At 38.5% G+C, this 25,672-nt stretch overlaps 1 protein-coding gene across 1 annotated transcript in view; it reads left to right on the top strand.

The window, feature by feature from the left end:
- Positions 1-25,672, top strand: part of GRIA2 (glutamate ionotropic receptor AMPA type subunit 2) — a gene marked incomplete at its 5' end in the record, with an annotated part of 85,827 nt that overhangs the window by 37,656 nt on the left and 22,499 nt on the right. Inside the window, 4 exons of the mRNA XM_084204489.1 lie at positions 2,865-3,104; positions 7,274-7,470; positions 11,654-11,707; positions 13,980-14,141. Coding sequence (XP_084060615.1) covers positions 2,865-3,104; positions 7,274-7,470; positions 11,654-11,707; positions 13,980-14,141 — 653 coding nt within the window. The remainder of the gene's footprint in view (positions 1-2,864; positions 3,105-7,273; positions 7,471-11,653; positions 11,708-13,979; positions 14,142-25,672) is intronic.

The following is a 25,672-nucleotide window of genomic DNA, read 5'->3' as shown; positions in this document are numbered from 1 at the left end:
GTCATCAGTAGAATTTTGATTTTTGGGGATTTTTTTGGTCATGGGTCAGTTGACTTGACATCAAATCTGCTGGGATTGTGGAGGTCCTGTTGTCTAGAAGTTAGCAAAGGTGACACCCATCTGCAAGAGCTGAAGGATAACCTGTCCTGTCAGCCAAACCTTGGCGCTGGGGAAGGTCATCTTGAGTGCTGTCACAAGGCACATGTGGGTCAAACAGGTGATCAGGCTCAGCCAGCCCAGATTTGTGAAAGGCATGTTCTGCTCATCCAGCCCGATCTCCTTCTGTGGCAAGGCAGCGCTCTTGGTGGGTGAGGGAAGAGCTGTGAATCTCGTCTGCCTGGCCTTTGACACCATTTTCCACAGGACTATCCTGGAGAAACCGACTGCTTATGGCTTGGGGGAGTGAAAAGCTGGCTGGATGGTCAGAGAGCAGTGATGCTGGGGTTCCATCCAGCTGGCAGCCAGTCACAGGCAGTGTGTCCCAGGACACGGCGTTGGGGCCAGCCCTGTTTGATGGGTTTGTCAACCATCCGGACGAGAGGATCGAGCGCACCCTCGGTCAGCTTGCAGAGGACACCCAGCTGGGTGGGCATGTGGATCTGCTGGAGGGCTCCACAGAGGGGTCTGGACAGGTTGGATTGATGGGCCAAGGAAATTTTATGGGGTTCAACAAGACCAAATGCCAGGTCCTGCACTTGGCTCACTGCAAGCCAATGTAGCACTACAGGCTGGGGGAAGAGCAGCTGGAAAGCTGCCCCATGGAAAAGGACCTGGAGGTGCTGGTCAGCAGCAGCCAAACACGAGCCAGCATGTGCCCAGGTGGCCAAGAAGGCCAGTGGCATCTGGCCTGGAACAGCAATAGTGTGGCCAGCAGGACCAGGGCGGTGATTTTCCCTCTGTACTCAGCACAGGTGAGATCACACCTTGAACCCTGCATCCAGTTCTGGGCCCCTCACTACAAGGACATTGAGGGGCTGGAGCATGTCCAGAGAAGGGAAATGGACCTGGGGAAGGGTCTGGAGCACAAGTCCTGTGAGGAGCAGTTGGAGAATCTGGGGTTATTTAGTGTGGAGCAAAGGAGACTCCAGGGAGACCTTATCACTCTCTACAGCTGCCTGGAAGGAGGGTGTGGCAATGTGGAAGTTGGTCTGCTCTCAAATAACAAGCAACAGGAGAGGAAATGGCCTCAAGTTAGGATAGAGGATATCTAGACTGGATATTAGGAAAAATTTTCTCATGAGAGGGGTGGGAGGCATTGGAGCAATTGTCCAGGAAGGCTGTTGAGTAACTATCATGGATGTCTTTAAAAGATGTTGAGGTGTGGCACTTGGGGACGTGGTTTAGTGACAGTCTTTGCAGTGCTGAGTTAATGGTTGGACTCTGATCTTAAAGGTCTTTTCCACTCAAAACAATTCTGTGATTCTGTAATGATTTGTAGTTAGAATGGAACAAGTTTGACCATCTTGTACTCTAGCCCTGTAAAACCTGCAACATCCTTTTATAAAGAGGTGTTACTCATCAAGTTTTTTAATCACTTGTATTTTCTCACCTGAGGCAAAAATCTGACCTAATTAAAGTTAATCGGGGAAAACTTAAAACTGGCAGACTCAGAATTTCACTCATCCTGTTTAGGTGCTTTTAATTGGAGTAGAGGAATAATTAGGGCGTGAGAGATGAGTGGTAGCATAGATACATAGGCAAAGCCATGGAAAGAAGCTATGAGTAGTAATAGGCATAAAGGGATAATATTTATTTTTTAAAAAGAAACACCATTTTAAAAATAAAGATACAATAACTTTGAAAGATAAAAATATATTATTAGTTCAAATCTAGAAATTCTAAAAATAAATCAACTTATTGTCATCCTTATAAGAATTATATTCAAGGATTAGTGTAATAGATGGCTGGGCAAAATTAGCATCAATTACACTGTGATTTCTATCTATAAGCAGGTCAGGTGTCTCTAGAAGGTTGTGTCTTGCTCAAGGTGACTCTGCAAACCAAAGAATGCATAAGTGCTAAGTGTGAATTAATCAGAGATTAATGTTTCCTCCTCGTACCCTGGCTTTAGCATTTAGGCACTAGTATGCCCTACAGTCTCAAAGAAAAGAATAGCCCAGAAGAACCAGCTCTTCTGCACAGGCTGTTGTGGTCAGCCACATCCATCAACCTGCTTGAATCGTCTCCAGATGAAAAGTGAATGATCAGCATGATATTTACACCTGTGAGGTTATTCTTCCTGCAACACGACCGCAGGTGTCATCCAGAAGGACCAGCTTCTGCTGAGTCCTACAAAGCAGGAATTAAAATAATGCTTTGGTACGGGAGGGTTTTAAAGGAAATGGACTTCTCGCTGCTCTTGATAGATTTGGGTTTAGTTTTGGCTTTGCATTTCTACAAATGGAAAGTTATTTAAAGTATTCTGTAGAAAGCTCAGTGAGTCTTGACCTCAGAGGCAGTTTATTTTTAACATGGCAAAACATTATCTATTTTCATAATGCTATGGGTGGTCATAATGTCTCATTTTTTGAATTGCAACTGCCATTGATGTCTGTCATCGCTGTTCTTTGCAGCATAAATTGAAGAATAAGTTGGTGAGTTGTATTTCTGCATTTATCATCTTGGAGTGTGCACCACTGATACTTTCTTTTTTTTGTTTTTTTTTTTTTCCACTGTAGGTTTTATATTACTGATTGATAATGCTAAAAAATTATCTCCATAGCAGAGTATTACTTTTTTTGCCAAATATTTATGCGATCAGAAACTTTTCAGACATACATTTCTCATAGATATACACATTATAGAGTTTTCAATATTTTTTAAAAAATAAATCTTCACGCTAATTCTGTCTTTCTTCTTTCTAGTCTGCTCCCAGTTTTCAAGAGGAGTCTTTGCTATTTTTGGATTCTATGACAAGAAGTCTGTAAATACCATAACTTCATTCTGTGGGACTCTTCATGTCTCCTTCATAACTCCCAGCTTCCCAACAGATGGAACACATCCCTTTGTCATTCAGATGAGACCTGACCTCAAGGGAGCACTTCTTAGCTTGATTGAATACTATCAGTGGACCAAGTTTGCATATTTGTATGACAGTGACAGAGGTAAGGTGTGGTACTTTTTACCTGCGCCCTGTTTGGCAGGTGTATCTCGTTGAAATCTGGAATTCATATTAGATAAGTAAATAGTGGAAGAAATATTTACCTCCAACAAGTGTAAGTGTAATTGAATAAAGTGTTTCTTGCATTTAGAAATGAACTTTTGGGACAGAGACAAAATTGTTCAAATGAGAATGAAATTATTATGGTATGCATTAATAGAATTGCAGCTCTTAAGCAATGAGAGATTAGTCACATGATGTAAAACAGTTTATATGTAAAGTTTTTCCTTTTTTTGTTAAAGAAACATCTAAGGAGGAAAAAAAAATCTGAGCATGAAAGGCTGTCTGCTACCACAGATTCACTCCACGTATACAAAATCCATAGTTGGGCACCAATCAAGCAATAAATCTTGGATGCAGGCAGTCCCTGCTTCTTTGGAGACTGCTTTTGGTATCGAGTTCCTCGCCTCTGTTGAGCTTAGATTTTATTGTTGATGTTGATTAACCCAAACCCACTGCTTAGGTTCAATTAACTCCACCATCCAGCCTTCTCACGCCCTTTGTGGCTGCAGTAGTAATAATATGACAGTTTATGAACTTGGGAATGTCACTGGTAAATTGTGGTATATTAGTTCGTTTTCTGAGAAGAAGCAGCTTTATCCAGAAAAGGTGGGGGTTTTGATTTCTTTTTCTGGAATTCCATTATTATAGTTCTATTTTTAGGTTGTCCTCACCTAGTAGTCCTTGGCTAACTTTCTTCTATCTTAACTGCTCCTGTTCCCTTTAAAGAGGCTATTTTGTGGCTTTTCTGCATGTTCATTGGTTAGAGTTAAATAATAAATGCATTTTAAATTATAAAATGCTAATAGAGTTAAAGCATACCACACCATCTTTTGTTGAGTGATGGGGTGACTTTAAATTCCCTGCATTCTGATGCCATTTTATACATGATGTTCAGAAGCTGAAGGGGTCTCCTCAAGAGAGTACTGTGTCACTTTTGTAAGCATTCCAGTTAGAAGAACTAATCCTGGTGTGTAACCTCCAAAGGTAATATCACATGGAACAATGAATGCTAAGCTCATTTCTCTGGCAGTTCCTTTTCAAATTCACTTTAGAATCAGAAACATTCACTGTCTTTTTAGAAAGGACAGATGTAAAACTACTTTCTCAGCCAATACTCTGTCAATCTTCTAGTGGCGGGCAGAATGTGACCTGCATGTGATTTATATTTAGGAAATGCTGAAAAACACCTAGTTCTTGTGAGCTACACTGCCTGGATCTGACCAGGAATAGCAGCATCACATTGTTCTTTCTAGCCACCCTTAGGTTCTTCCTTTTTTATCTACCTCTTGTTTTACTTGTGGCAAGGCACCCCAGTGATAAGCTCCAAGGCATGAAGCTCCTGCCCTTATGTGGAGTAAATTTTTGCTCCTCAGAACTTCCCCCAGGTTGCATGAGGTCAGCCTGCAGAGTCGAGCAGTTTGTAGCCAGCTACATTGACATCAAATCCCAGATACACAAGTCCACAGTTCCTTTAAGCACTTTTGCCTGTTAAAGTAGTGACAATGATGTTTATTTAAGGAATGATATAGAATTGAAGATGTTTCCACCTTCAGGAGTGAGATTAAAAAAAGGCAAAGAGACTTACTTAACTTCATGGAAACTATAAAGGCCAATAAGAACTAGTTTGATGACTTATTCCTAAAGAATTGTTTGTTGCTGGTGTTGGAGCAGTTCTGTGTTTAGGGACTGACTGCCTGAAGTCCAGGGTAATTTGCTGTCATTCCTGTCCATAACTATGAGTGAGGCCATTCAGCATATGTGTGCCCAAGCTATTCCTGTCTTAATGCAGTAGTTATTCTCATGGAATGTGGAGTTTACCTTCCTTTACCATCCTCAGATCCTGTCTGCCATTACTAAATTTTGGAAAAAGCAGTAGCATTATTGTAAGATTCAATCTGTAAAAGAATTGCTAAGTTATTCAGCCTCTCTTCCATCTTCCTTTTCAAAGCTTACTGATTAAAAGTTTGTCTCATGGTAACCAAAAGAGATTCAGGACATGAGTTTCCCAGGCAGAAGTGCTCATACATCTTAAAAAGTAGCAACTGAAGTTGCTGGAATTTTCTCCTCTGCAGAGTCTTCCACTTTTGTTACTACTCTCCAGAAAATTTTACTTTCACAAAAGTATTGCTGCAAATGCTTTCTGTTTGGTTGTTTAGTGTTTGTGATTTTGCAACATGTTATTGCTATCAGAATAAGATAAGCTGTATGAGGATGACAAATCTACTACCAAAAAAAAAAAAATAAGGCAAGCAATACAGGAAGCCATTTGATATTTCTGCAGAGAGTACCTCAAGAAAAGAGAAACCCTGGGAAAAACAGAAGGTTAGAGGAGTAAAATATAGAAACCCTTTGCAATGGGTGGTATTAGCATGAATAGTCCTTATTAATTTGTGCCTAGTTGAGATTGTTTAACTCAGAGGAAATTTAAGTTGGAGCGCCTGAAATCTGCTACATGGTATTTGAAACAATTATTCTGAATAAATGGCTTCAGTTTGGCTGATTTATCTTTTTTTGTTAAATTTAAAAATCATTGAAATGAATTCATCATTTCAAGCAGTATTTTGAGATTTAAACATAGTTTAGTGCTTTTCAGGGTATTAAGATGCTCCCTGCATCTCTCAGTTTGTTTACATTGCTAATCTTTTCCTTTTAACACAAGTTTTCCAGATTCACCTTTAGAATTTGAAATAGTTTATATGTACCAGTGGACTGTAGTTATTTGTGATTTTAAAAGAAGTGTTCATTACATGACATACAAAACTTAATATCAGTCCTTCTTAAAGAGACTTGGCAAACCAGAATTATATAAGATAATAATTCAATTTATACTTTTGGAAGCCTGCCATTTTCTGCCTTTGCTGATGACGAGTGTTGTGTAGTGCTGTATGTCATTACCATTTTCACTGATGAAGATGAATTGCTAAATACTGACCAATCTTAATTTAATATTGTACCTACAGACTGTGAGGCTAATTAATTATTAGTGCTCTTCTTCTATGTCTATGGGTATAAACACTATTATTTCTCATGAAAGTTATACCTGAAGCTCCCTTTACGTACCACGTCAGAATTTGTCTCAAAGAAATGACTTCTGATCTTTGGTGGTTTCAGGATAGAAGAATGTGCAAAAATGTCAATTCACTCATAAGAAAGTCTAATTTTTTTTTCCCTGTAATAGTATCTGGTATCCCTAAAACTGCTCTGTAGAATCATGTAGAATTCTCTGGTAGGAACTGAAACATGATAAGTTTCATTCTTGTACTACTGGAAGTCATTAAAATTGTACTTTTCGTATAGCAGGAATTAATTTCCAGCAGTAATTTTCATGTTTCTCTACTACATCAGCTCATTCCTAAAAAGTAAAATCTGTCAAGTGAAATCTTCACTGGTTTTACAGTATATCACAGGCAATTGCATCTGTGCAATCATTTCAGCTTCCTATCAGGAACTTGCCAAAGGACGAGATGGAAGGAAACTTCTCCGCACTGCTTGTAGGTGTTAGCATTGAGCTTGCTTATCTATATGGAAAAATATATGTCAGCACATCTTTCATAATCAGGGATGTGACTGTAGGCAACAAAATAATAAATATATTCCCATCACTGCAGAACATGGGAATTGTGCCATAGACTTCAGTGAGGTCTGGGTTTAAACACAGTACTGCTCAAGTGCTGGGAATTAAAGCTGTTCAATAGCTGTTGTTTAAGCAGCTGATCCTTTAATAAGGCTGATCCGTTTTTTAACAAGTGGCTGATCCTTTTGCTCTAATTGGATCACTCCTCTCCTAGAAGATCTCTTTCCCACTATGTAAAATTCCAGCAGCGGGTCAGTGAAAGCAACAAAATCCAATTCTGAAGAAGACTGGGCCAAACCCAAAGGTTGCACTTATGAGGCTTTACCTTGATGCCTTGCAGTGATGCAAATGGAATTTTCATGCAATAATAATTAATTTGGCCCACATTTATCTTAGTTTCTGATTTCTACCTATTTGTGACAGGTCAAACAAGTTACAGATCTTAAATAAGTGATCTCACAAATCACATTGTAGAAGCTTGTAAATTCCTGAAGCTTTGTCAGTCATATCTTCTGTTTTCTCCTGTGCTTTGCTAGGCTTATCAACATTGCAAGCTGTGCTGGATTCTGCTGCTGAAAAGAAATGGCAAGTGACTGCTATCAATGTAGGAAATATTAACAATGAGAGAAAAGATGAAACTTACCGTTCCCTGTTTCAAGATCTAGAGGTAAAAAAGGAAAGACGAGTGATTTTGGACTGTGAACGCGATAAAGTCAACGACATTGTTGATCAGGTTTGCCATTCTCCTTTCTTCAGTGACAGCAGTTAGCTATAAGTAAATGTAGTGAGTTCATTTGTTTTGATGGCATTTTTGTGATTGTTATGAATCATTTGGCAGTGACAAGTTTGTATTGAGGACCGCATATGTGCCGGGGAGAAAGTGAACATACAAATCCTATTATCTCTCCCTTTGACCAAAGGCAAGGTAATTCTATCTGGGTGATCCTGTATAGTTTTCTCTCCTGGTTATTTAAAAGAAAAACAGGGAATTTGCAAAATACCTTGTTCAGACTATTTTACAGCCTAAGTAGTATACTGTTTTATGCATAGTTGATACACTATTCTATCTGGTCCAATATAGGTGGTTATCTCTAAGGATTAGTTCTTTTTACAGCTAGAAGGTATTTTCTCCCTCTAATGCATTTTCTCAGAACCTTTTATGTGTAGGGAAGACTGTATCACAGCTTCTCTTCCTCATTTAATGCCCTTTGAAATTCGTGTTTTGAAGATCTTTGTCATTTGTACTTTCCTTGCTTGTCTCTTCATTTTGTGTCACTCTTAAAGTGTGCTAACCAAAACTGGATGCTGTTTTTCATAGCTAACGCCTCCCGAGCTTTAAAAAGAACTGCAAAATCTGTCTTCTCTCCACCCATGCAAATTATTTGCCAAAATAACTTTTTTTAAAAAACCTCCTTTTTAGCATCATTATCATGGTGCTCTGATTCAAATTACTGCATTACTTTGAAATCTGTCATTCAGTCCTAGAGTCTAGGAAGTTCTTACTGGCTCTGTACCTTCCTACTTTTCATGCACGCAGGGCACAATGGAAAATTGTAAGGATAGTTCCCTGTTGGCTTGAGCTTCATCATGTGAGACTGTGCAGCATCAGTAGGGATGTATCATCAGAGTATGGATGTATTTGTTTGAAGGTTTTTTGAAGGGCTTGTTATTTTGGTCTTTGTTTTGAAGGTCGTTATATTTTGAGGAGGCTCAGACAATGAGCAGTGTCCTTAATGGAGTACACTGTGTTTGTGTGTGTTATTTGGAATTCATATCCACAAACTCTTTTTCTGATTTTCAAGATAAATTTGAATTTGATCCTGTTCTCAAGAGCATTTAATCTCTGAGAGTGTGATCTATCATCTGCAGTTTTTAAAAATCATATTTTCTGACTTATCAATGTCAAGAAATGTACAATGTAGAGCAATGTTTGACATAAGTAGTGCTTATAGGTCCTCTTCAGTTGGTTCTGTGTGACTTTTCAAATGGTTCTTTACTAACCTTACATGACTTTTTGTCTTGTCCATGTCTCTTGTGAGTTTCTAATGACGTCCTACAGAGCAATCACCTTTTTAGACTCAGGATGTCACATCTTGCTGTTTCCTGATTATCAGACCAGAGAAAAGAAAGATACTGCTTTGACATATTTCAATCTTGACAAGACTATTTTTAGCAATTACCTTACTGTCCTATACATTCTTTTTAAAAGAAGTATGTAATATTCATTATAACTTCTGTTATGAAACTTTGGCTGACTGTAATTTTCTTTAGTTTCACCTTTTAGCCACTTTTTATAGACAAAAACTCTCTTTATCCTTCAGTTACCACTCAGTTTTACAGTCTTTGTTTCATAATAGACCTATTTTCATCTTTGTCTGCTTCTTATTTTGATTGCATTTCTGGGATATTTTTCTTGCCCTAGTTGCACTTTGATGGATTCTGCCTTTTTTAGACCTTTACAGTTTCTCAGCTTATCCCCACAGACTTGTGCTACTCCTCAGACATACAGCTGGCTAAGCTTTTGTTTCTGCTGTTTTGATTTGTAAGTCACTGAAGAATCCTAGATAACAACCAAATCAGCTTTACAGGTCAGTTAATATAACTCTGGTTAGTTGCTCTCTAACTAGTTTACTGCTCTGCCCTGGAATATGTTCTCTTAAACTGTTTGCAGCTGTCCCAAATGGGTTTAGTCTTGGAATTCTCTTCACAAGATAGCCTAGTTGCTTCTGCCCTTTGGTCTGGTTTTTAAGTCCGTTATCCTTACACTCAGTAACTTCCTTTCCTTACATTTAAAGGTAAAACCACTTTCTATTTCTAAAGTAGCCTAAAAGAAAGTCTAACTAACTGATTCTCTAATAATTTGCTCTGTCTATTAAAGTGAAATGTTGAACAATGGATTTCTTGGCCTGCGAGTATCCTGCGAGTGTGTTCTGATTTTCTTTTCTAATAGAAGTGTACTTTAGGTCTTGCTTTGCTACAAGATTTATTTTTCGAAAAATTATTTTAATTCCTGCCCTGAAAAAAATCCTCAGAAATTTCCTTCATTTCAGGAGGCCTGAAGTAGACACATCATATCAGTGTCCCTTTTTCTGTGTGTTTTTACTGCAAGAAATACAACAGGCTTTCTGTTAACCAGATTTTCCTTGAATCCCAAAGTACTCTTTGCGTTGCTCAATACAGAAGGGAACAATTTCTTCACTTCCTTCCTTGCTTTCTATTGTAGAACAAATCTTTAATTTTAGTGCTTTGATTTATCCTGCAAATATTTTAAGCTGAGGTGACAGCCTCAGGTTTACTCAGTTACACTCTGTAGCCCTTGGATCTTTGTATAGGCACAAAATGTATTTGCCAAGTTGCTTCATCATTCTTGTTTTTTCTCTTGTGTTATAGTTCCTCTTCAGATTTCAATGATTCATGTAAGTTGAAAAATATTTCAGTTCCCCAGCTCTCCTCAGACTAGTTTATATTCCTCTTCTCTGATCTGGCAGGTCTGTGTTACCATGCTCTTCATTATATGGCTTCTGTCTCTTCTCAGGCAGCTTCCTTTAGCAGAATCTCATTTCACCCTGATAACACCCTTTGGGCAACTCTGTAATTACTGCCACTACTTGTCTATCCCTGCTAGAGAGGGTCCTCTGAACTGCTGAATAGCTTTTGTATGCACAGCTCCTTCTTCATGGCTTTTGGTGCTACCACTGAATTTTCTTAGTTTTAACTGGCAGCATCCTTAGTGTTCATGCAGACAAGTGGCAAGCTTTAGCAAGCTGGGTTAATCAAAGAGTACCCAGTGGCAGCTAGAGCAGAGTTACTGAGCATTGATCCAAAGGCTTGCAGCTACTGCTTGTCTTCTCAGATACCAATGATGAAGAAATATTTCATGGAGAAGAGCTAATCTATTTGGTATAACTGAAATTTCTTTGGAAGCAGCAGCTATGTAAGAAATACTCCTGAAAATATTTCTCAAACCTCTTAATAAGGATTTAGTTTTAAGTAGTCTGATCCAAGTGATTGTTTTAGGATACTTAAGTTCATATATCACATATCTCAAAAGAGGAACAATTTCATTACTTCCATGGCCTATGTAATGTGATCCCTCTCAGTCTCAGTCTAGTATGTAAACTCAGTGTTATAACTGCTTTCAGTTATATTTCTGTAACTTCATTAAACCAAGTATGTGGAATGTTGTTCACTAATACCCTGATATAAGTTTCAGGATACCTAGTCTGAATATTTTAGCTGTATGTTAAATGAGGAAATGAATGAGTCACCCTCTCTTAATCTAAGTTCTTTGTTCTCATTGTTCAAAAAATGGATTAAACCTCCAGACTCCTCTTTATCTTGCACATCCTTCCTCTGGAGAAGTGCTTAGCTTCAGAATGCAAACTTCCCCGTGCAGACATAGTCTTAGTTTGTCTTATTTGGGAGAAGAATCCATGCTGCAGGTGTGCCAGCAGAGACTGTTGAGAAACCACCAGCTGGCTTCGAGGGAGATTGTGAGGAAGACTTAGGGCAATAAACAATTTGAACTTTACAAGGTTTCCTCATAATTCATTGATGTCAGTGGACAGAATCTAGCAGGAGTCTGCGAGGCACAGTGTGTCTAACATGTGATGCCTGCTCTCTGCTGGCTGGCTGTGCCTTAATGCACACCACAGCAGTCAGCATTCAGCACCTGTGTCTGGAGGGACTCTCCCTCTTGGGACTTCAATGTGGCTGATTTCTAGCAGCAAAGAGTATGCTCGGTGGTGCATTAGGTAAAATAAAGGATAAAGCCTCACACAAAGTCAGTATTGTATACCATAAAGACTAAAAAAACCCTAGCATTTACATCACACTGCGTTTTGTACCCTTCAAGTCTTTGTCTGTGTACCAGGTGAACATTCTCCATTATGGGGGTATTTCTTCTTTTTTTGCAGGTCATCACAATTGGTAAACATGTTAAAGGATACCACTATATCATTGCAAATCTGGTAAGCATTCCTAGTATTTAGAATACCTGTACTGCTCATTTGACTGTTTGTGGAAGCACATCAGCTAGTATTTTGTTTTGAATACATCTCAGAAAACAGAAAAAAAGCTAGATGTCTTCATCCTTGATAAATTAATGCATGTGTTGAGATCATATTTGTTTATTGGCTGAGTTTTTCAGGCTTTAAATGCCTCTTATCATATTCCCATCAATGGGAATGAAAATTGCTCAGCACCTTCAATAGAACTTCTCTTTTTCTACATGCTTTAGAAAAGGAGTGTATGTAAAATAGAGAAATAACTTTCTGCATCATAAGATGATGCATTCATTCAGCAAGGTGATGATTTCTGTCTCACAACTTTTAAACTGCTTTAGAATCACGGTTCTCATGTTTCATCCTGCTAGACTAGTGAGTCTCAGATTTCCACATTTCATCCCTCAGATTGGCTGGGTGATCAGTTTGAATTGATGTTTTCGTGAACACAGGTGATCAGACTGTGTAGCTAATAGTGTTCCTGCAGGGAAAGCTCAGACAACTCACTAAATTATGTCAAGGGAATTTTTTTGAAATTTTGTCTCAAGGTGAAGGGCCTTTTCATTGATATTAAAGTCTATAAACACTTACTGAAGTTAGAGGAACTAATCCAGTCCTTTTTTGTAACAGACAATGCAAATTCTGTATGCCCAAATCTCAGTTATCCCGTTCAAGAAAACAGTTTTGGGGGTTGCATAGTGCCAGTGCCACCAAACCATTTTTTTTCATCATTCATTCTTGAACTGTGACAGTGTTTGATAGAAATTCCAGCAGGGCCCAGAGTGCCCCAATTGACACTGCCTTCCATAGTGCTTTGAGGAGCATGATGAAACAGAAGGAGCATGGTGTGTCTCTGGCCCTTGAGGCATAACCCCTGTCTCCTCCTGGCCTTTGATGGAAACACTTTCCCCTCCAGGCAGGCAGTGCTCTGAAGAGCCACGTGGGTGCCATGGTGTGAATAAGCCTTTGGCTCTAAAGGCTGAGCACTGGAGTTTCATTCTTATACCTTAATAAGTAATTTTTGGATAAAGAAGCTGAGGTGCTGATATTCATAAAACAGGCATAAAAGTCTGACAAAATGTGAGAAATTATCTGTTAGACATCTGTGGTTTGCATTGCAAATGTTGGATAAACAGTGTTTTGAGTCTTAAGGGAAATTTTAGAAAATGTGCCCAGTGGATTTCATGATGTTAACTGGTTGCTATTTTAGCCATTGCTTTAAATTTGTAACAGTAAGTCCATAAAATCTAAAAACTACTAAATCTTATGTTTTAAAGCAGTTTAATATAATTTATAAAGTCTTTATGGAAGTGATTTTAAAAACTTGTTTTTCTCTGCCAGAAGGAAAACTTATCTAGTACTTGAATCATATCTTCACTGAACCCATCTGCTTCTTCTTTTTGGACTGTAGTAATATTCTCCTCCAGTCTGATCAGTCATTCAAGAAATTTATCTATTTTGAAAATTTAAAAATGTTGATGATGGAGAAGAGGTTTGAATGTACAATGAATGTTCCTGCTCAACTTCAAGTTACATGATCAGTGTAGAAGTGTCTGTATTAGCAGGCAACAACACATGAGGATCACTAATATGCAATAATTAAAGAGCATCTCATATAGCAATTGTAGCAACTTCTGGTAATGTGGTTTGAATTTGCTGATTCTTTTTGTATTCACTCACAACATTCGTTTATAATGAAGTGTCTGACATCATTATTTCATGTAAATGCTTTGTATGGTTATTTGGGTGGAGTTAAATCAAAGAAAACAGAACACAAGAACTTTTTGTAAGAATGGGAAGTAGTACTTTGTGTCAGAGGGAGGAGGCAGTGGAGATGGTAAGTCCTTCCACATACTTTAGAGTTCCTAAAAAAGAGGATACAGCTGTGGCTGTAAGTATTCCCACCTAAAACTTGCTTGCCTGTTGCTCATATCTCATGTTCCCTTTCTCACTTAAGTGGTCCCCTTGAAATTAACAGGATGTTTAGAATGGCAAGGACAGGTCCACTCAGCCCTTGTTCCCTTTAAAAGTGTTTGTCTAGTGGGCAGCAAGAAACATTGCTGGCTGATGGAGCTGATGACTTAATCCTGGCAGCCCAGGATTTAAGTTGGATCCAGTTTGAGGAAAATGTTGGCTTACTGTTCTGCAGTAGAGGTCATATGGTAACTCTTGCTTTTTATACACTATTGAGAGAACTGCCAAAACTATTAAAATAACAGACAATTTTTTCTGTGCTCAGGGATTTACTGATGGAGATTTGTCAAAAATTCAGTTTGGAGGAGCTAATGTCTCAGGATTTCAGATAGTTGACTATGATGATCCCGTGGTGTCGAAATTTATACAACGTTGGTCAACACTGGAGGAGAAAGAATATCCTGGTGCACACACTAGTACAATCAAGGTATGTCTTATGTTTGTTTTAGAAGTACAGGAAGTGAAGGGTTTGGAATAGAACAGCAAGAGACTGAGAAAGCCCTTGAAAAGCCACAGTCCCAACACAATTTTGTATTTCTTGGGAGTGCTTTTAACATTCTCTGTCATAGGACTGATTGAGCAAAGATGCTACACTCTCAAAAATGCTCAAGACAATTTTTTCTTGTGTCACTGTAAATCTGTGCCTGGCAGCTTGTTAGGTAATTGGTTTAGATAGGATGATAGATTAACTAGATCTACTGACTTTCTTGATTTTTCTTTTTCTCTGTATTTTGAAATATTTAAAGACAATATTAATCATGCTTCTGGGGAGCACAGATTTAGCACTTTTATGATGCAACATAATAACCCAAAGAAAACTCATCTCCTTTGAGACAGATGCCCAAGTCCTACAAAGACTTACAAAATTAAATGCTATGCCTGACGTGCAGAATCTGATTTCAGCCTGCATGACACACAGTGTAACACTGAGCAGGTGGTTTAGCTTTTTTACCTCAGTTTTACTTCTGGATGAGACCAGGATAATCGTACCTTCTCACTTTCTCTAACTATCAATTAGTGGCTGCGGGATATTAAAAAGAATAATTTAATTTTAATGTTAGGTAATTTCTGTTTTAAGTAATACAATCGGAGATTTTAATGAGAACACGGTATTAAATAGCTCTAAAAGACAAAAAAAATAAGTTGCAAATGTTCTAGCCATAACTTTTTTTGTGCTATAATTTGAATATGAAGCATGTTCTTAATTTATAATGAAATTAATAAAATGTTCAGCGTGGAAGAAAGAACCAATTTTTTTCAAAGGCCAGGTAGAAAACATTAATTTTAATTAAAAAAAGAATAGTATAGATTCCTTTTTTATGAGGCCAAGTTTGGTGGTAACTTAGTCAAAGGGATTTTTTTCTGTGGTTATTTTTGTAGTTTAAAATCTTTATGAAAGAGGTAGTGAATTCCTTCCTTGATGTTTGACAAAGTAAACTGGAGTCTGTGTCAGGTCTTTAGGTACATTTGTATTACAGATGTGTAGTATATGTAATCTGTATTGCTCTCATTTAGGAAAAAAGGGAAGGGATGTGGCTGTGGAGAATTAACAGAATCCTTTTGTCTCTATGATTCTTGAGTGCCCAAATCTACCTACATATTCATGTTGCAGAATCATAGTCTGGAAATAATAATAGGGAAATGCATAAAACATGACTACAGTGAAGAACTCAAACTGAAACCAAGATGCAGTTTTTATCAAAGATGGAAAAATAAATGGGTGAGACACAGTTATAAGGTCTCTGGTGTTACTTACACTGGGAGGAAATTGAATGTGTGTTAGATAACAAGAAGTGGTGGCAATGTTGTATTAAAGCACTAAAATCTCTAACTCTGTCACAGGTATTCCCTTCTTCCATGATAAGTCCTTTCAATTCTAGTAGAAATTGAAAGAGTTGAAGGAGAGTATTTGCAATATCCTCTGCTTTTGAGGTTTATTTTGTTATGGATAGGAAAAGTAAAGTATCTTGAATTTCATTATCTTAAAGCACATTTTAAATTAGTTTAAAAGGCTGACCTCTCTTCCTTTTTATATTGTTTGCTCAAGATATATATAGGACTGCACTGATACTCACTCAAGAAATTGAGATCTATCTTAGATTATCAGACAGTTTATAAATGCTAGAGGTACTGATGGTGAGGAAAGTGTGGATGTATATTGCAATATTTGGTGACATTGATTGTACCAGTTACTGTATTTCTTCATGTAGCTCTCTATCTCTTGCCCTTATACACATATTAGTTGTCATTTTTGCTTTTCATTACAGGTAGGGTAAGAGGTATGTCACATTTCATTCCCACTTTAGAGAGAGCTAGAGGCAGGGCAGAATCATAGAAATCATGGAAACAGGGCAGGAAAGGTCTTTGAGCGGTCAGTCACCCTTCTGTCCTCCTTGCCTGAAGGCAGAATCAGATAAACCTGTGCAGCTCCTCTGAGTAGTGATTTCACTGCTTCTCCAAGCATCTATCTCAGCACTTAAGTGATCTTGGTTTTGGCTTTTGTCTAACCTTAATCAGCCTTTATATCACCTAATCCATTACTCCTTTATGTGTTTCTAATGGCTGCAAAGGGTTCTGCTTTCTCATTGTCCTCCTGTATTTGAAAATGGCTGCCACGCTTTCTGTCTTTCTTTCCTCCCTGCAAAACCAAATAATCTCTATTTTTATCTTTCTGCTCTCAGATCCTGTTTTTGCTCTGGAGCCTTTCTATTTGGTACCTCTTTGAAATGCCAGATGGGCTACTGCAACACATCTGAGTGCTATGCTGAGGAAATGGAAATAATGGCTTCATGTGTCTCAGAGACAGTACTCATTTCAGGGGCTTCTTTTGTATTAGTTTCCTTTACTTTTTTTCCCCCTCTCCTCATCACTATGACACTAGTGAGATGTATTTCTCATGAGATAGATGCTAACAGCCAAATCTTTTTCTGCATTCCTTTCTTGTGCTGTGTCCAATTTAGATGGGCCCATACCATATCTGTCGGCTTCATCATCACTTTTAAGTACAGGCTTTTTTCATTGACTTGTGCTGGGTTGCATTTCTTACCTGTCCTTTGTGAGCATTTCATCCTTTCTTATATTGTTATTCTAGCTGTGCTACCCTCTGCTTCTGTAGGAACATCTAGATTACTGAGCAGGTCAGTGCACTGGTCTCCCACTTGTCCCTTAAGTGGTCTTACAAATAACTTTTTTCCCCTTTTGATTTTGAGTTAGTTGTCCAAATTTCCAGTGCTGATAAATGAACTTTTGCTCCCAGTCCCAAGGAATCTAGGAAACTTGCTGCAGATTCTGTATGAAACAGATAGGAAGGCTGAGAAGAGCCCTGCATCATCAGTATAGAAATGAGAGGTGGTTGCATGCCCCTAACAGGTAATATTATCTCTGGGATTCCAAGTGTTCTGTCATTGCAGACAAAAACATTGCAACTCTATTGTATTATCTTCCTTTTGTAATCCAAAAGTAAGTGTACATTCATTTCACACTACAAAATGCAAGTCAATGGACTATGACTGAGCTGATAAGACATACCACAGCATCCAAGTACAGTCCTGAAATTAGAGAAAGGCGCCCTTTCTAAGAAAATGTGCATTTCAAAGGAACATGCTCTTCAAGAAAGAACAGCACTGCTAAAGGCCTCTCCCACAGATGCCCAGAAGGGTATCTGTATCAAATTGCTTTAAAAATGTATCTTTACAATTTATAAAATATTAATTATAAAAAATTGCTGTCTTAGGACATAGATCAGAAACTGATCTCGTTTGTTGCTGCACTGTACCTGTACTGATAAAAGCACAAGCAGGATGCTTAAAACAAGTGCATTGCAGACTTTTTTACAGAATTTTTTTACACCTTTCAAAATTAACACTGATACATGGTTTGCTTCAGATGAAATTTAAAACATTTCTGTTGTAACCAGGGGTGTTACCAGTCTATGCATGCAGTTCTAGAAGAGCTAATGTGTAGATCTTGAAACATAGAGTTGAGCATCCTGGCTAATTTTTTGTCAAGTAACAAAAAGAAAGACATGTTTAATTTTATACAGTCCAAATAATAAGAAGTTGAAATTTTATTTGGACCCAGTATTGTGTATTTACAAATATGCTGGGCTTTCTGAGCCTAATGTTGTTCCAGGCTGTTACATTTAAGGCAAGCTTCTTGATCTTGTGGAAGGACACTGAAGGATAGCACATCCGTTCCCATCCAACTGCTCCAGTTTGCCAATCTGATCAACCCATTCTCTTGAGGGACAGCCTTTGGTCTGTGTGCTGAAAGAAGCTCAGTCTGTATCTCTTGAAGGCTAGTGACACATAAGTTGTGCTGCCTTTGTGTGGCAGGGTTTTGGTGGAAGGGGACCGCAGGGGTGGCTTTTGTGAGAAGCTTCTGGAAGCTTCCCCCATGTCCAGTGAAGCCAATACCAGGTGGCTGGTACCAGGCTGACCCTCCTCTGGCCACCCAAGGCTGAGCTCCTCAGGGAAGGTGGTGGTGCCTCTGATAGCACTTCAAGAAGAGGACGAAGCTGCTGCACAGCAGCAGCCAGAGGAGGAGTGGCAATATATGAGAGAAACAGCCCTGCAGACAGTGCAGGACAGAAGGAAGGACAGGAGGTGGACCAGGTGTCAGAGAAGAAATTTCCTTGCAGGGGAAGAGTGTGCAGAGCCCACCCTGTGAGGAGGAAGCAGTGGCAGAGATGGGTGCTGAACAGGCTGCAACCCCCTTCCACATCCCCCTGTGCCACTGTGGGAACAGAGTATAAAGAATTTGTGAGTGAAGTTGTGCCCAGGAGGAAGGGAGAAGTGGGTTGAGATGTTTGGAGATTTGTTTTTTATTTTCTCATTATCCTGCTTTGGTTTGATTGGTAATTAAATGTTTTCTGACTTGAGTCTGTTCTTCCTGTTATGGTCATTGCTGAGCGATCTCTCCCTGCCTTTATCCCAACCCATGAATTCATCTTATTTTCTCTTCCTGGTCCCTCTGAGGAAGGGGGTGACAGAACAGCTGTGGTGGCCCCTAGTGTCCAGCCAGAGCCAACCCCCCACTAAGTACTAAGCTTCAAGTGGGCATGTCCTGTGGGGGACAGCAAAGGTCTCTGAGCTTGTCTCCTTTGGAGAGGAGGAGGCTGAGGAGTGACCCACCCCATTTTTCTATACAGCTTTCTAAGGAGGGGAGTGGAGAGGGCACTGCTGAAATCCACTGCCTGGTATCCAGTGACAAGGGGATGTGTGGGAATGCTTCAGAGCTGCACCAGAGCAGGCTCAGACTTTGGAAGCATTTGGACCTTTGGAAGCATTTCTTTACATTTCTTTCATTTTTATAGGGTAGTCAAACAGGGGAAGTCCTCCACGAGAGCTGCTTGATGCCCTGAGCCTGTCTGTTTAAGAGGCATTGGGACAATCCTGCTAAAAACACACTTTAGGATTGGTCAGCCCTGAATTGTTCAGGCAGCTGGACTAGATAATCATTGCAGGTCTGTGCAACTGAGATAGTCTCTTCTACAAGCCATCCTACTCTGGGATAAGCTTTTCTAAGAGCAACCTGAGGCTTGAAGTGCCTGAGACAGTTTGCATGTGATATATACAGAAACTATGTGCAGCACACAGAGAAGAATTTGGGGCTGCCTGGTTGAAGACCTAATTAAGCTGAGACTCATAGAGAATCCCATTGTGTCAGAAGGTGATAACAACCCTGGTACTCACGCAGCTATTTTGGATGGGTGAAACTGTTTCATGCTGGCACATAGTGTTTCAGATGTTCTCTTTTCATGATTGTATTTCTGGCTTCATAATCTCTTTCCTCACCCAAGCAGTGCATAGCTAAGATACCAAAACACTAGATTGTTTTTGCCTCCTGATTTTGTCTTCAGCAGTTTCACATTTTCAGGTTTATTCTTTATAGTCGAGTCATATAGTCTTTAGGCAATTATCATGAAACCATAAGTCAGGAGTAATGATGCTTGTAACTGAAAGATGCTCGTTTAACTATACTGGTGCTGATTTACCTGAAGGATGCAATGCAGGTAACGTGCAGAAGAAAAAATACAAAAATGCATAGCACACAATTATTTACCTTGCAGAAATAATTAACATTTAGATGACTCACTTATAATAAGGAGCAAAGAAGAAAACAATGTCAACAAAGAAGAAAACACTGAAAACAATTATTCACACTGAAAATTCAGAAGACAGTTTGTCTAGATATAGATGACAAAGCAAAAGTGGATGAATTAGACACTATCTTCATTTTGGGCCGTGCCTCTTATGATTGCAGTGTGTTGGAAAATGGTTTTATAATGCAATGAATTTTAATAAGAGTTATAGGGGATATTCTGTTGCACCTGCTACAGTTTTAATAGAAAAATATGATTGAATATACCTTAATTCATGTGGATCATAATGATTTATAAATATGATTTTTTTAAATAGGTAATTTTTAGTATTTATTGCAAGGGTGAACAAGGAACGGACCTGGAGTAATATCTTTTTTCCTAAGTTTCCTTATAAATCTGTAGATTTTTGAGATTGTTCTGCCTGTTTTCAGTCCTTGCATTTTGGTTTTCTGGGCATAAAAAAGGTATGCATCTAGCAGTTGGTGTTCCAGCTACCTGGCTTCACTGGGCTTTCAAATCCCAGTATTCAGTCTTCTCTAGTTGAAAAAATAAATACAAAAACTGTGAGCATAAAAAATTTCAGTGTTAAACTTCATGCTTCTTTTTTAATAGTTTAAGGCTGTTTTGTGTAAGCAATCACTCATTCCAGCATGGTTGGTTTGGGTTGGGTTGTTTTTTGGGTTTTTTTTAACAAAACTCAATAAAGAATGGAACTTTTAGTCACTGAAAGCAGTGGGTGGTTTGAGGCAATATCTGTAGATTTGTCTCAGACATGCAAAAGGCCAATTGACCCAGATCCTTCCATCCTGAAAGTGGCTGAACTGTGCTAAAGCAGATTTCAGAAACGTACAGAGCCAAGTCCTGATGTCTCTATGAAGCTATATTTCTTTGAACTTGAATCCACTTATTCTCAGTAATTATGAATTGTTAAGGATCTTTTGCCAACAGAGTGCAGTGGATTCCACCTGCCTGTTTTTCCAGAAACTCTGTATTGCTTTTTCTCAACCAGCAATTCATCTGGATATGGTGGATATAAACAGGGAAAGCTAATAATTCCTTCATGATTTAATTGTTCCTCAAGGTCAGACATAACCTGGGCCTCACAAAGATCAATGTCATTTAGGACAGTCAAGCTTGATGGAGAACTGGAAGAGGAGAAGAGGGAGTCATAGACAAAGATGAAAATAGTAGTAGTAGGAGGAATGATGTCATGCAAAAAGGGGTCAGCAAAGTGAAAAGAGGCCATTGAAATGTGAGTGGAAGACATAGAAAAGTGGGCAGCTCAGAGCTGGAGAGGCATCTGTGACTGCAAATTGCTTGGGTTAGGGGAACAAGGGAGGAGGAGAAGCACTGGGGATACTTAAATGAATAAGGAGGGGAGACATGCAGTTTTTTTTCTGGGGCAGGTCTGGTATTAAGGATCAATTAGTGTAAATAGCTGTCCATATTACCTAGCCTGGGGTGGCAGAAAAGTAAAAATGAAGTGTTTATTATTCTCTGACAATAACTATGTCTTGGTGAAATCAGCAACCTGGTAAGAATGGTGTATTCAATTCTATTAGTATTCTGCTTGGAAATTATATTGAGCAAACAGGAGGAAGCTGTTTATCTTGATACAACAGGTATCTTGTTGCTGATTAAGGTAGATGAGGACTGAAAATGAAAATGGGGAATTGTGGTTTAGGAATTGTTCTAGGGTTTTTTTGAGCTTCTTTTTTTCCCCCTATTGTTTTAAATTTAAGGCTAGAACTATTACTATTAGTTTAAATGGCATATTTTGAAAATTCTTAGAACAACACAGTATATAGGATGAAGACTGCTGATTGGATTTTTTTTCTCCCTCTACCCTACTAGAAAAAAAAAATAAAATCCAAAACCCAAACCAAACAAACAAATAATCTAACAAAACAGTAAACACCAAAAAAAAAGCCAAAGCCCACACTCACAAGAAAAAGGCAAAGAACTCCACACACACTTCAATGCTTCAAACATTCACATTAATTCTTTCCAATCCTTTTTCTGGAGTGTATCTTTTTCAGAGAATTTTTTTCCCTTTCTATTTGTACATTTTGTTCTCATCCTGTGAGATATTCCTGTTTGGTCTGTTTTCACTACTGTGACCAAAGGCTTCACGTTTTGCTGCTGGATCCTGCTTAATTTTATTACCATGAAGAGTGACATATTTTGTTCTGGCTTAGCCTTGAAGAAAGAGCTTTTGTGTATTTATATGGTGAAAATGAGAAATTTGTATATTCTTTGTGTTTTACAGTGAATTCAAGGTGATTTTATCATCAGTGGCATTGCTGTTTTGCATGTTTATTCTAAATTAGAAGTAAGATTACACAAATCATTCTAGATTTGTGTAATCTACTAATTTTGTTAGTATGTATGTTTTCCATAGGCAGTGGCATGATTAGAATATAGCAGCATCTTTTATAAGTGAAATGCTGTGGGTTCCAATTCCAAATAATTATTTTTGTTATTTCTGTAAAGCTTTTTGATTTCAAGTCCAAGTAAATGGTTTCCATTTTCTGTAATGGAAGACCAAAGTGCTTTAAAACCTCTATTCTCAATGTAAGTTTTAAAAAAGGTGGGTACCTGCACTCTTTTTCTCCTGCTGAATTAGCACCTCTGATGCCTCTAGTGGGAAGATTGTTCTGTACTGGAAGCAATCTTGGGCAAGGAATTACAGTTCAGAAATCTCATTCCTTTTAGAGTAGTAGATAAAACAGGTAGAAAGGCCAAGCACTTTGGGCTTTATAAATCTTGTGATCATTGCTATATTCAGTTTTTAAAAGAGTGAAAGAAGGTCACTGTCTCCTATAAATACCCTACAGTGGGAGCATTAGGATAATTCCAGTGCCCCAGTCTTGTCAGTCTCTGCTGGATGTGCTGTGAGCATGTCTTTCAAATAAAAGTTAGACTTCCAGGAATTTAGGGTTTGGTAGGTGCCTGCTACTGGGCCGGCTGTTCTGGGTGTGCTCAGAAAGCAGCCTTTCTAAACCAAGCAAAGAGATAATTAAAATGCATAAACATGTCAAAAAATCAGCAGATTGTCTGGATAGCAGTTCTGGAGCTGAACACAAGTCTTTCTAAAGTGATAGGTTGCTTAAGGTGTTCCTTGCATCTCGTGCCAGTAAGCAAAGCAAAAATGCCTATTTGTTTAGGTTTTCTGTGCACACAGGGCACTGCAGTTGTGTTTGAATAAAGGCTGTTATCAAAGTATAAGTTGATGTGACTGTACAACTTTGGGAAACAAAATGTAATAAAGATTCTTTAAGAAATAGGGCTGGTCTCTAACCCCATCTTTACTGAGATCAATCTAATTAATTTTTTTTAATGATCAGGTAATTTTACATTTTATTAATCTCTCTTCCCCTTTTAGTCAGGACTAGGGGTTGTTATTAAAACTTTGCCATTATTATTTCCAAATATATGGAATTAGGTATGCAATTACTCTCAGCCAGAAGCAAGTCAGTTGCTAAGGCCACCTATTTTCAGGAGAGCATCACCCTAACAAAGAGGAAGAGCCATGCTCTGTCTTTTCTGGGCTCCCTGACCTCTCTCTCACATTGCAGTATTTGACACATGGCCATAGGTAATGAAGACTCTGGGGTGCTCAAGGCCCTTTTGCAGTTTGAATGCTGCTGTGCACACACCCCATCCATGCTAATGCCTGCACAAAACAGGTGAGAACAAAGCCTGATTACGGGCACAAAGGGCAGCTTCACTTCCAATTGCACTTATTTGTACAAGATTTGACAATGTCTCTTGTTTCTATTGGAAGTAGCTCTTTGCAATTCCATGTCCTGTCAGGATGCTATGCAAGGTGCCAGGAGCTCCAGAAGGAAATAGCTATTTCCAATCACTTAGGTAATTTTCTATTTGCTCTCTTATCTGTCAGACCACCTTCAAGTATTTTCCAAGGTGTGGGTAATGCTGTCTGTTTCAAAACAGCTCCCAGCTACGTTAAAGACCTTTAAGAAATAGGTGTTTGATGCTGCACCAATTTGACTACACTGCAAGTGCAGGAGACAGTTGCCCAGTTTCTTCACTAGTTCTTGACAAGTAACCTTGGGCCTCATTTCTTCTTTGCTTGTGTGTTTACATATGTATGTTTTATATGTCATCTATAAAGATGTAGGAATGTTTATATCAGTCTTTCTACGTTTGTTGTATATACTAGCATTCAAGTAGAGAAGTACTTTGTTGAGGGAAAAATGCAGAAAATTCACATGAGAGATTTTATTATAGTTTATTTTGTATATTTGCTGATATTGGAATAGTTTAAATATAAGGAAAATGGTGAAAGTGTGTTCAGACTGATTGATTCTACCCTTCCGCTCTTGCAAAAAAAGGACATTTACTGTACTTCCTCTCTCAGAGTTTTACCACTCTCCAAAGGAAAATATTTCTAGCAGATTTTAGGGCTCCTTTCTCTTAGCCTCTGTTCGGGATGCAGTGTGCCTTCTGCTGTTCCAGCAGCACCCCCATACATGGTGAGGAGCCTCCATCTGTGCCTGTTGCAGACTGATTCCTGCCTTCTTGAGCGCTGCTGCAGCTGGATCTGCCCTTCTGGCTGAGGTCTCCCTAGTGTCTTGTACAGCAGCACTGCATTCTTTGATGCAGCTGGTAGAGTCCTGCCAGAATTCTCCCATTACTTTGTCTTTCTCTGTGTTGTGTTGGATCAGGGGTGAATGGCTAGTTCACAGTCTGTCTGAGTGGTTTAGTTTGTTACTAGTGACTCTACAGTGTAAGCATCTGCATCTAAGGTGATCGCCCTTGGATTCCTCCCTAGGCTCAGGAGTCACTGGAGATCAAATGAGTGGAATCTAAAGCACAATTAATTTCATCTTCCAAGAAGGTGTTTGACTGGTCGAACAAATCACACCTTTGAATGCTTTTTTCTCTTCTGACTGTAAAAAAAAAAAAAATCCCAAACTCAAGCTAATCTGTCAAGGATAGATTTAGACATTGCAGATATCCAAATCAAGAGGAAAAGAATTTGACTTCTTGTGATTCAGAATATTTTCCTTTTTTTTTTCCTTTTTTTTGCATTTATGTCTTCACATTTTTATTTCTTTTCCACTGCTGAAGTATACTGTCTTAATTATTTAGATGTCTGATCATATCTCTCAGTCATGAGCATGTGAACAGACATTGAGTTAAATGCAGGCCTAACTTACCTTTCTTATAATATATTCCAACTTTGAAACGTACATGTAACAGAATCTTGTTATATTCTGGGGTAGTGTTCTGCAATTTCAGAACAATCAGTTACTGATGTCTACAAAATAGAATCCTGGCCCTTTTAGCTAAGGGTTTCTGGTATCTCCTGAGTTACTGGAAAACATCTGAATTTACAAAAGGCAACATCTTGCCAGTATTTCTTGGGCAGCACATGTAATAACTTCTGCTTAGTCTGGGATGACTTTGTTTTGTCTTTACTTTTCAAATTCATCTTTGCAATTGCAGCTTACATATTTTACTACAGTCTGTAGAGCATTTAAGTTGAAGGTAGAAAGTTAAGTTAGAAATTAAAGTTGAAGAAAATTACATGGACATTGTGTTTTCTCTGCTTGGCCATTAAGGCATCTACTTAGATAAAATTATTTTTATTTGACATTCATGAAATCCATGTTTCATAGCAAATGGCATAAAATCTTTAGGCAATTTATCTTATCAGCTTATTGTCCTAGTTCTAAAATTGTGAGACTCAGGTTATTTTTTTTTTTTTGCATATTCTTTGCCATGTTTTCATTAATGCAAGTGATTCTGTGAGAACTCTAGTATAGCACCTATTTCATTTTGTAGTGAAGTGCTGATCTTATCATATAAAGTTGAAAGGAACTGAA

Source organism: Fringilla coelebs (genome assembly GCF_963513975.1).
Source record: "Fringilla coelebs genome assembly, chromosome: 4".
Taxonomy (NCBI): Eukaryota; Metazoa; Chordata; class Aves; order Passeriformes; family Fringillidae; genus Fringilla; species Fringilla coelebs.
Note: the sequence above shows the minus strand (reverse complement) of the source record. Positions and strands in the feature narration are given on the sequence as shown.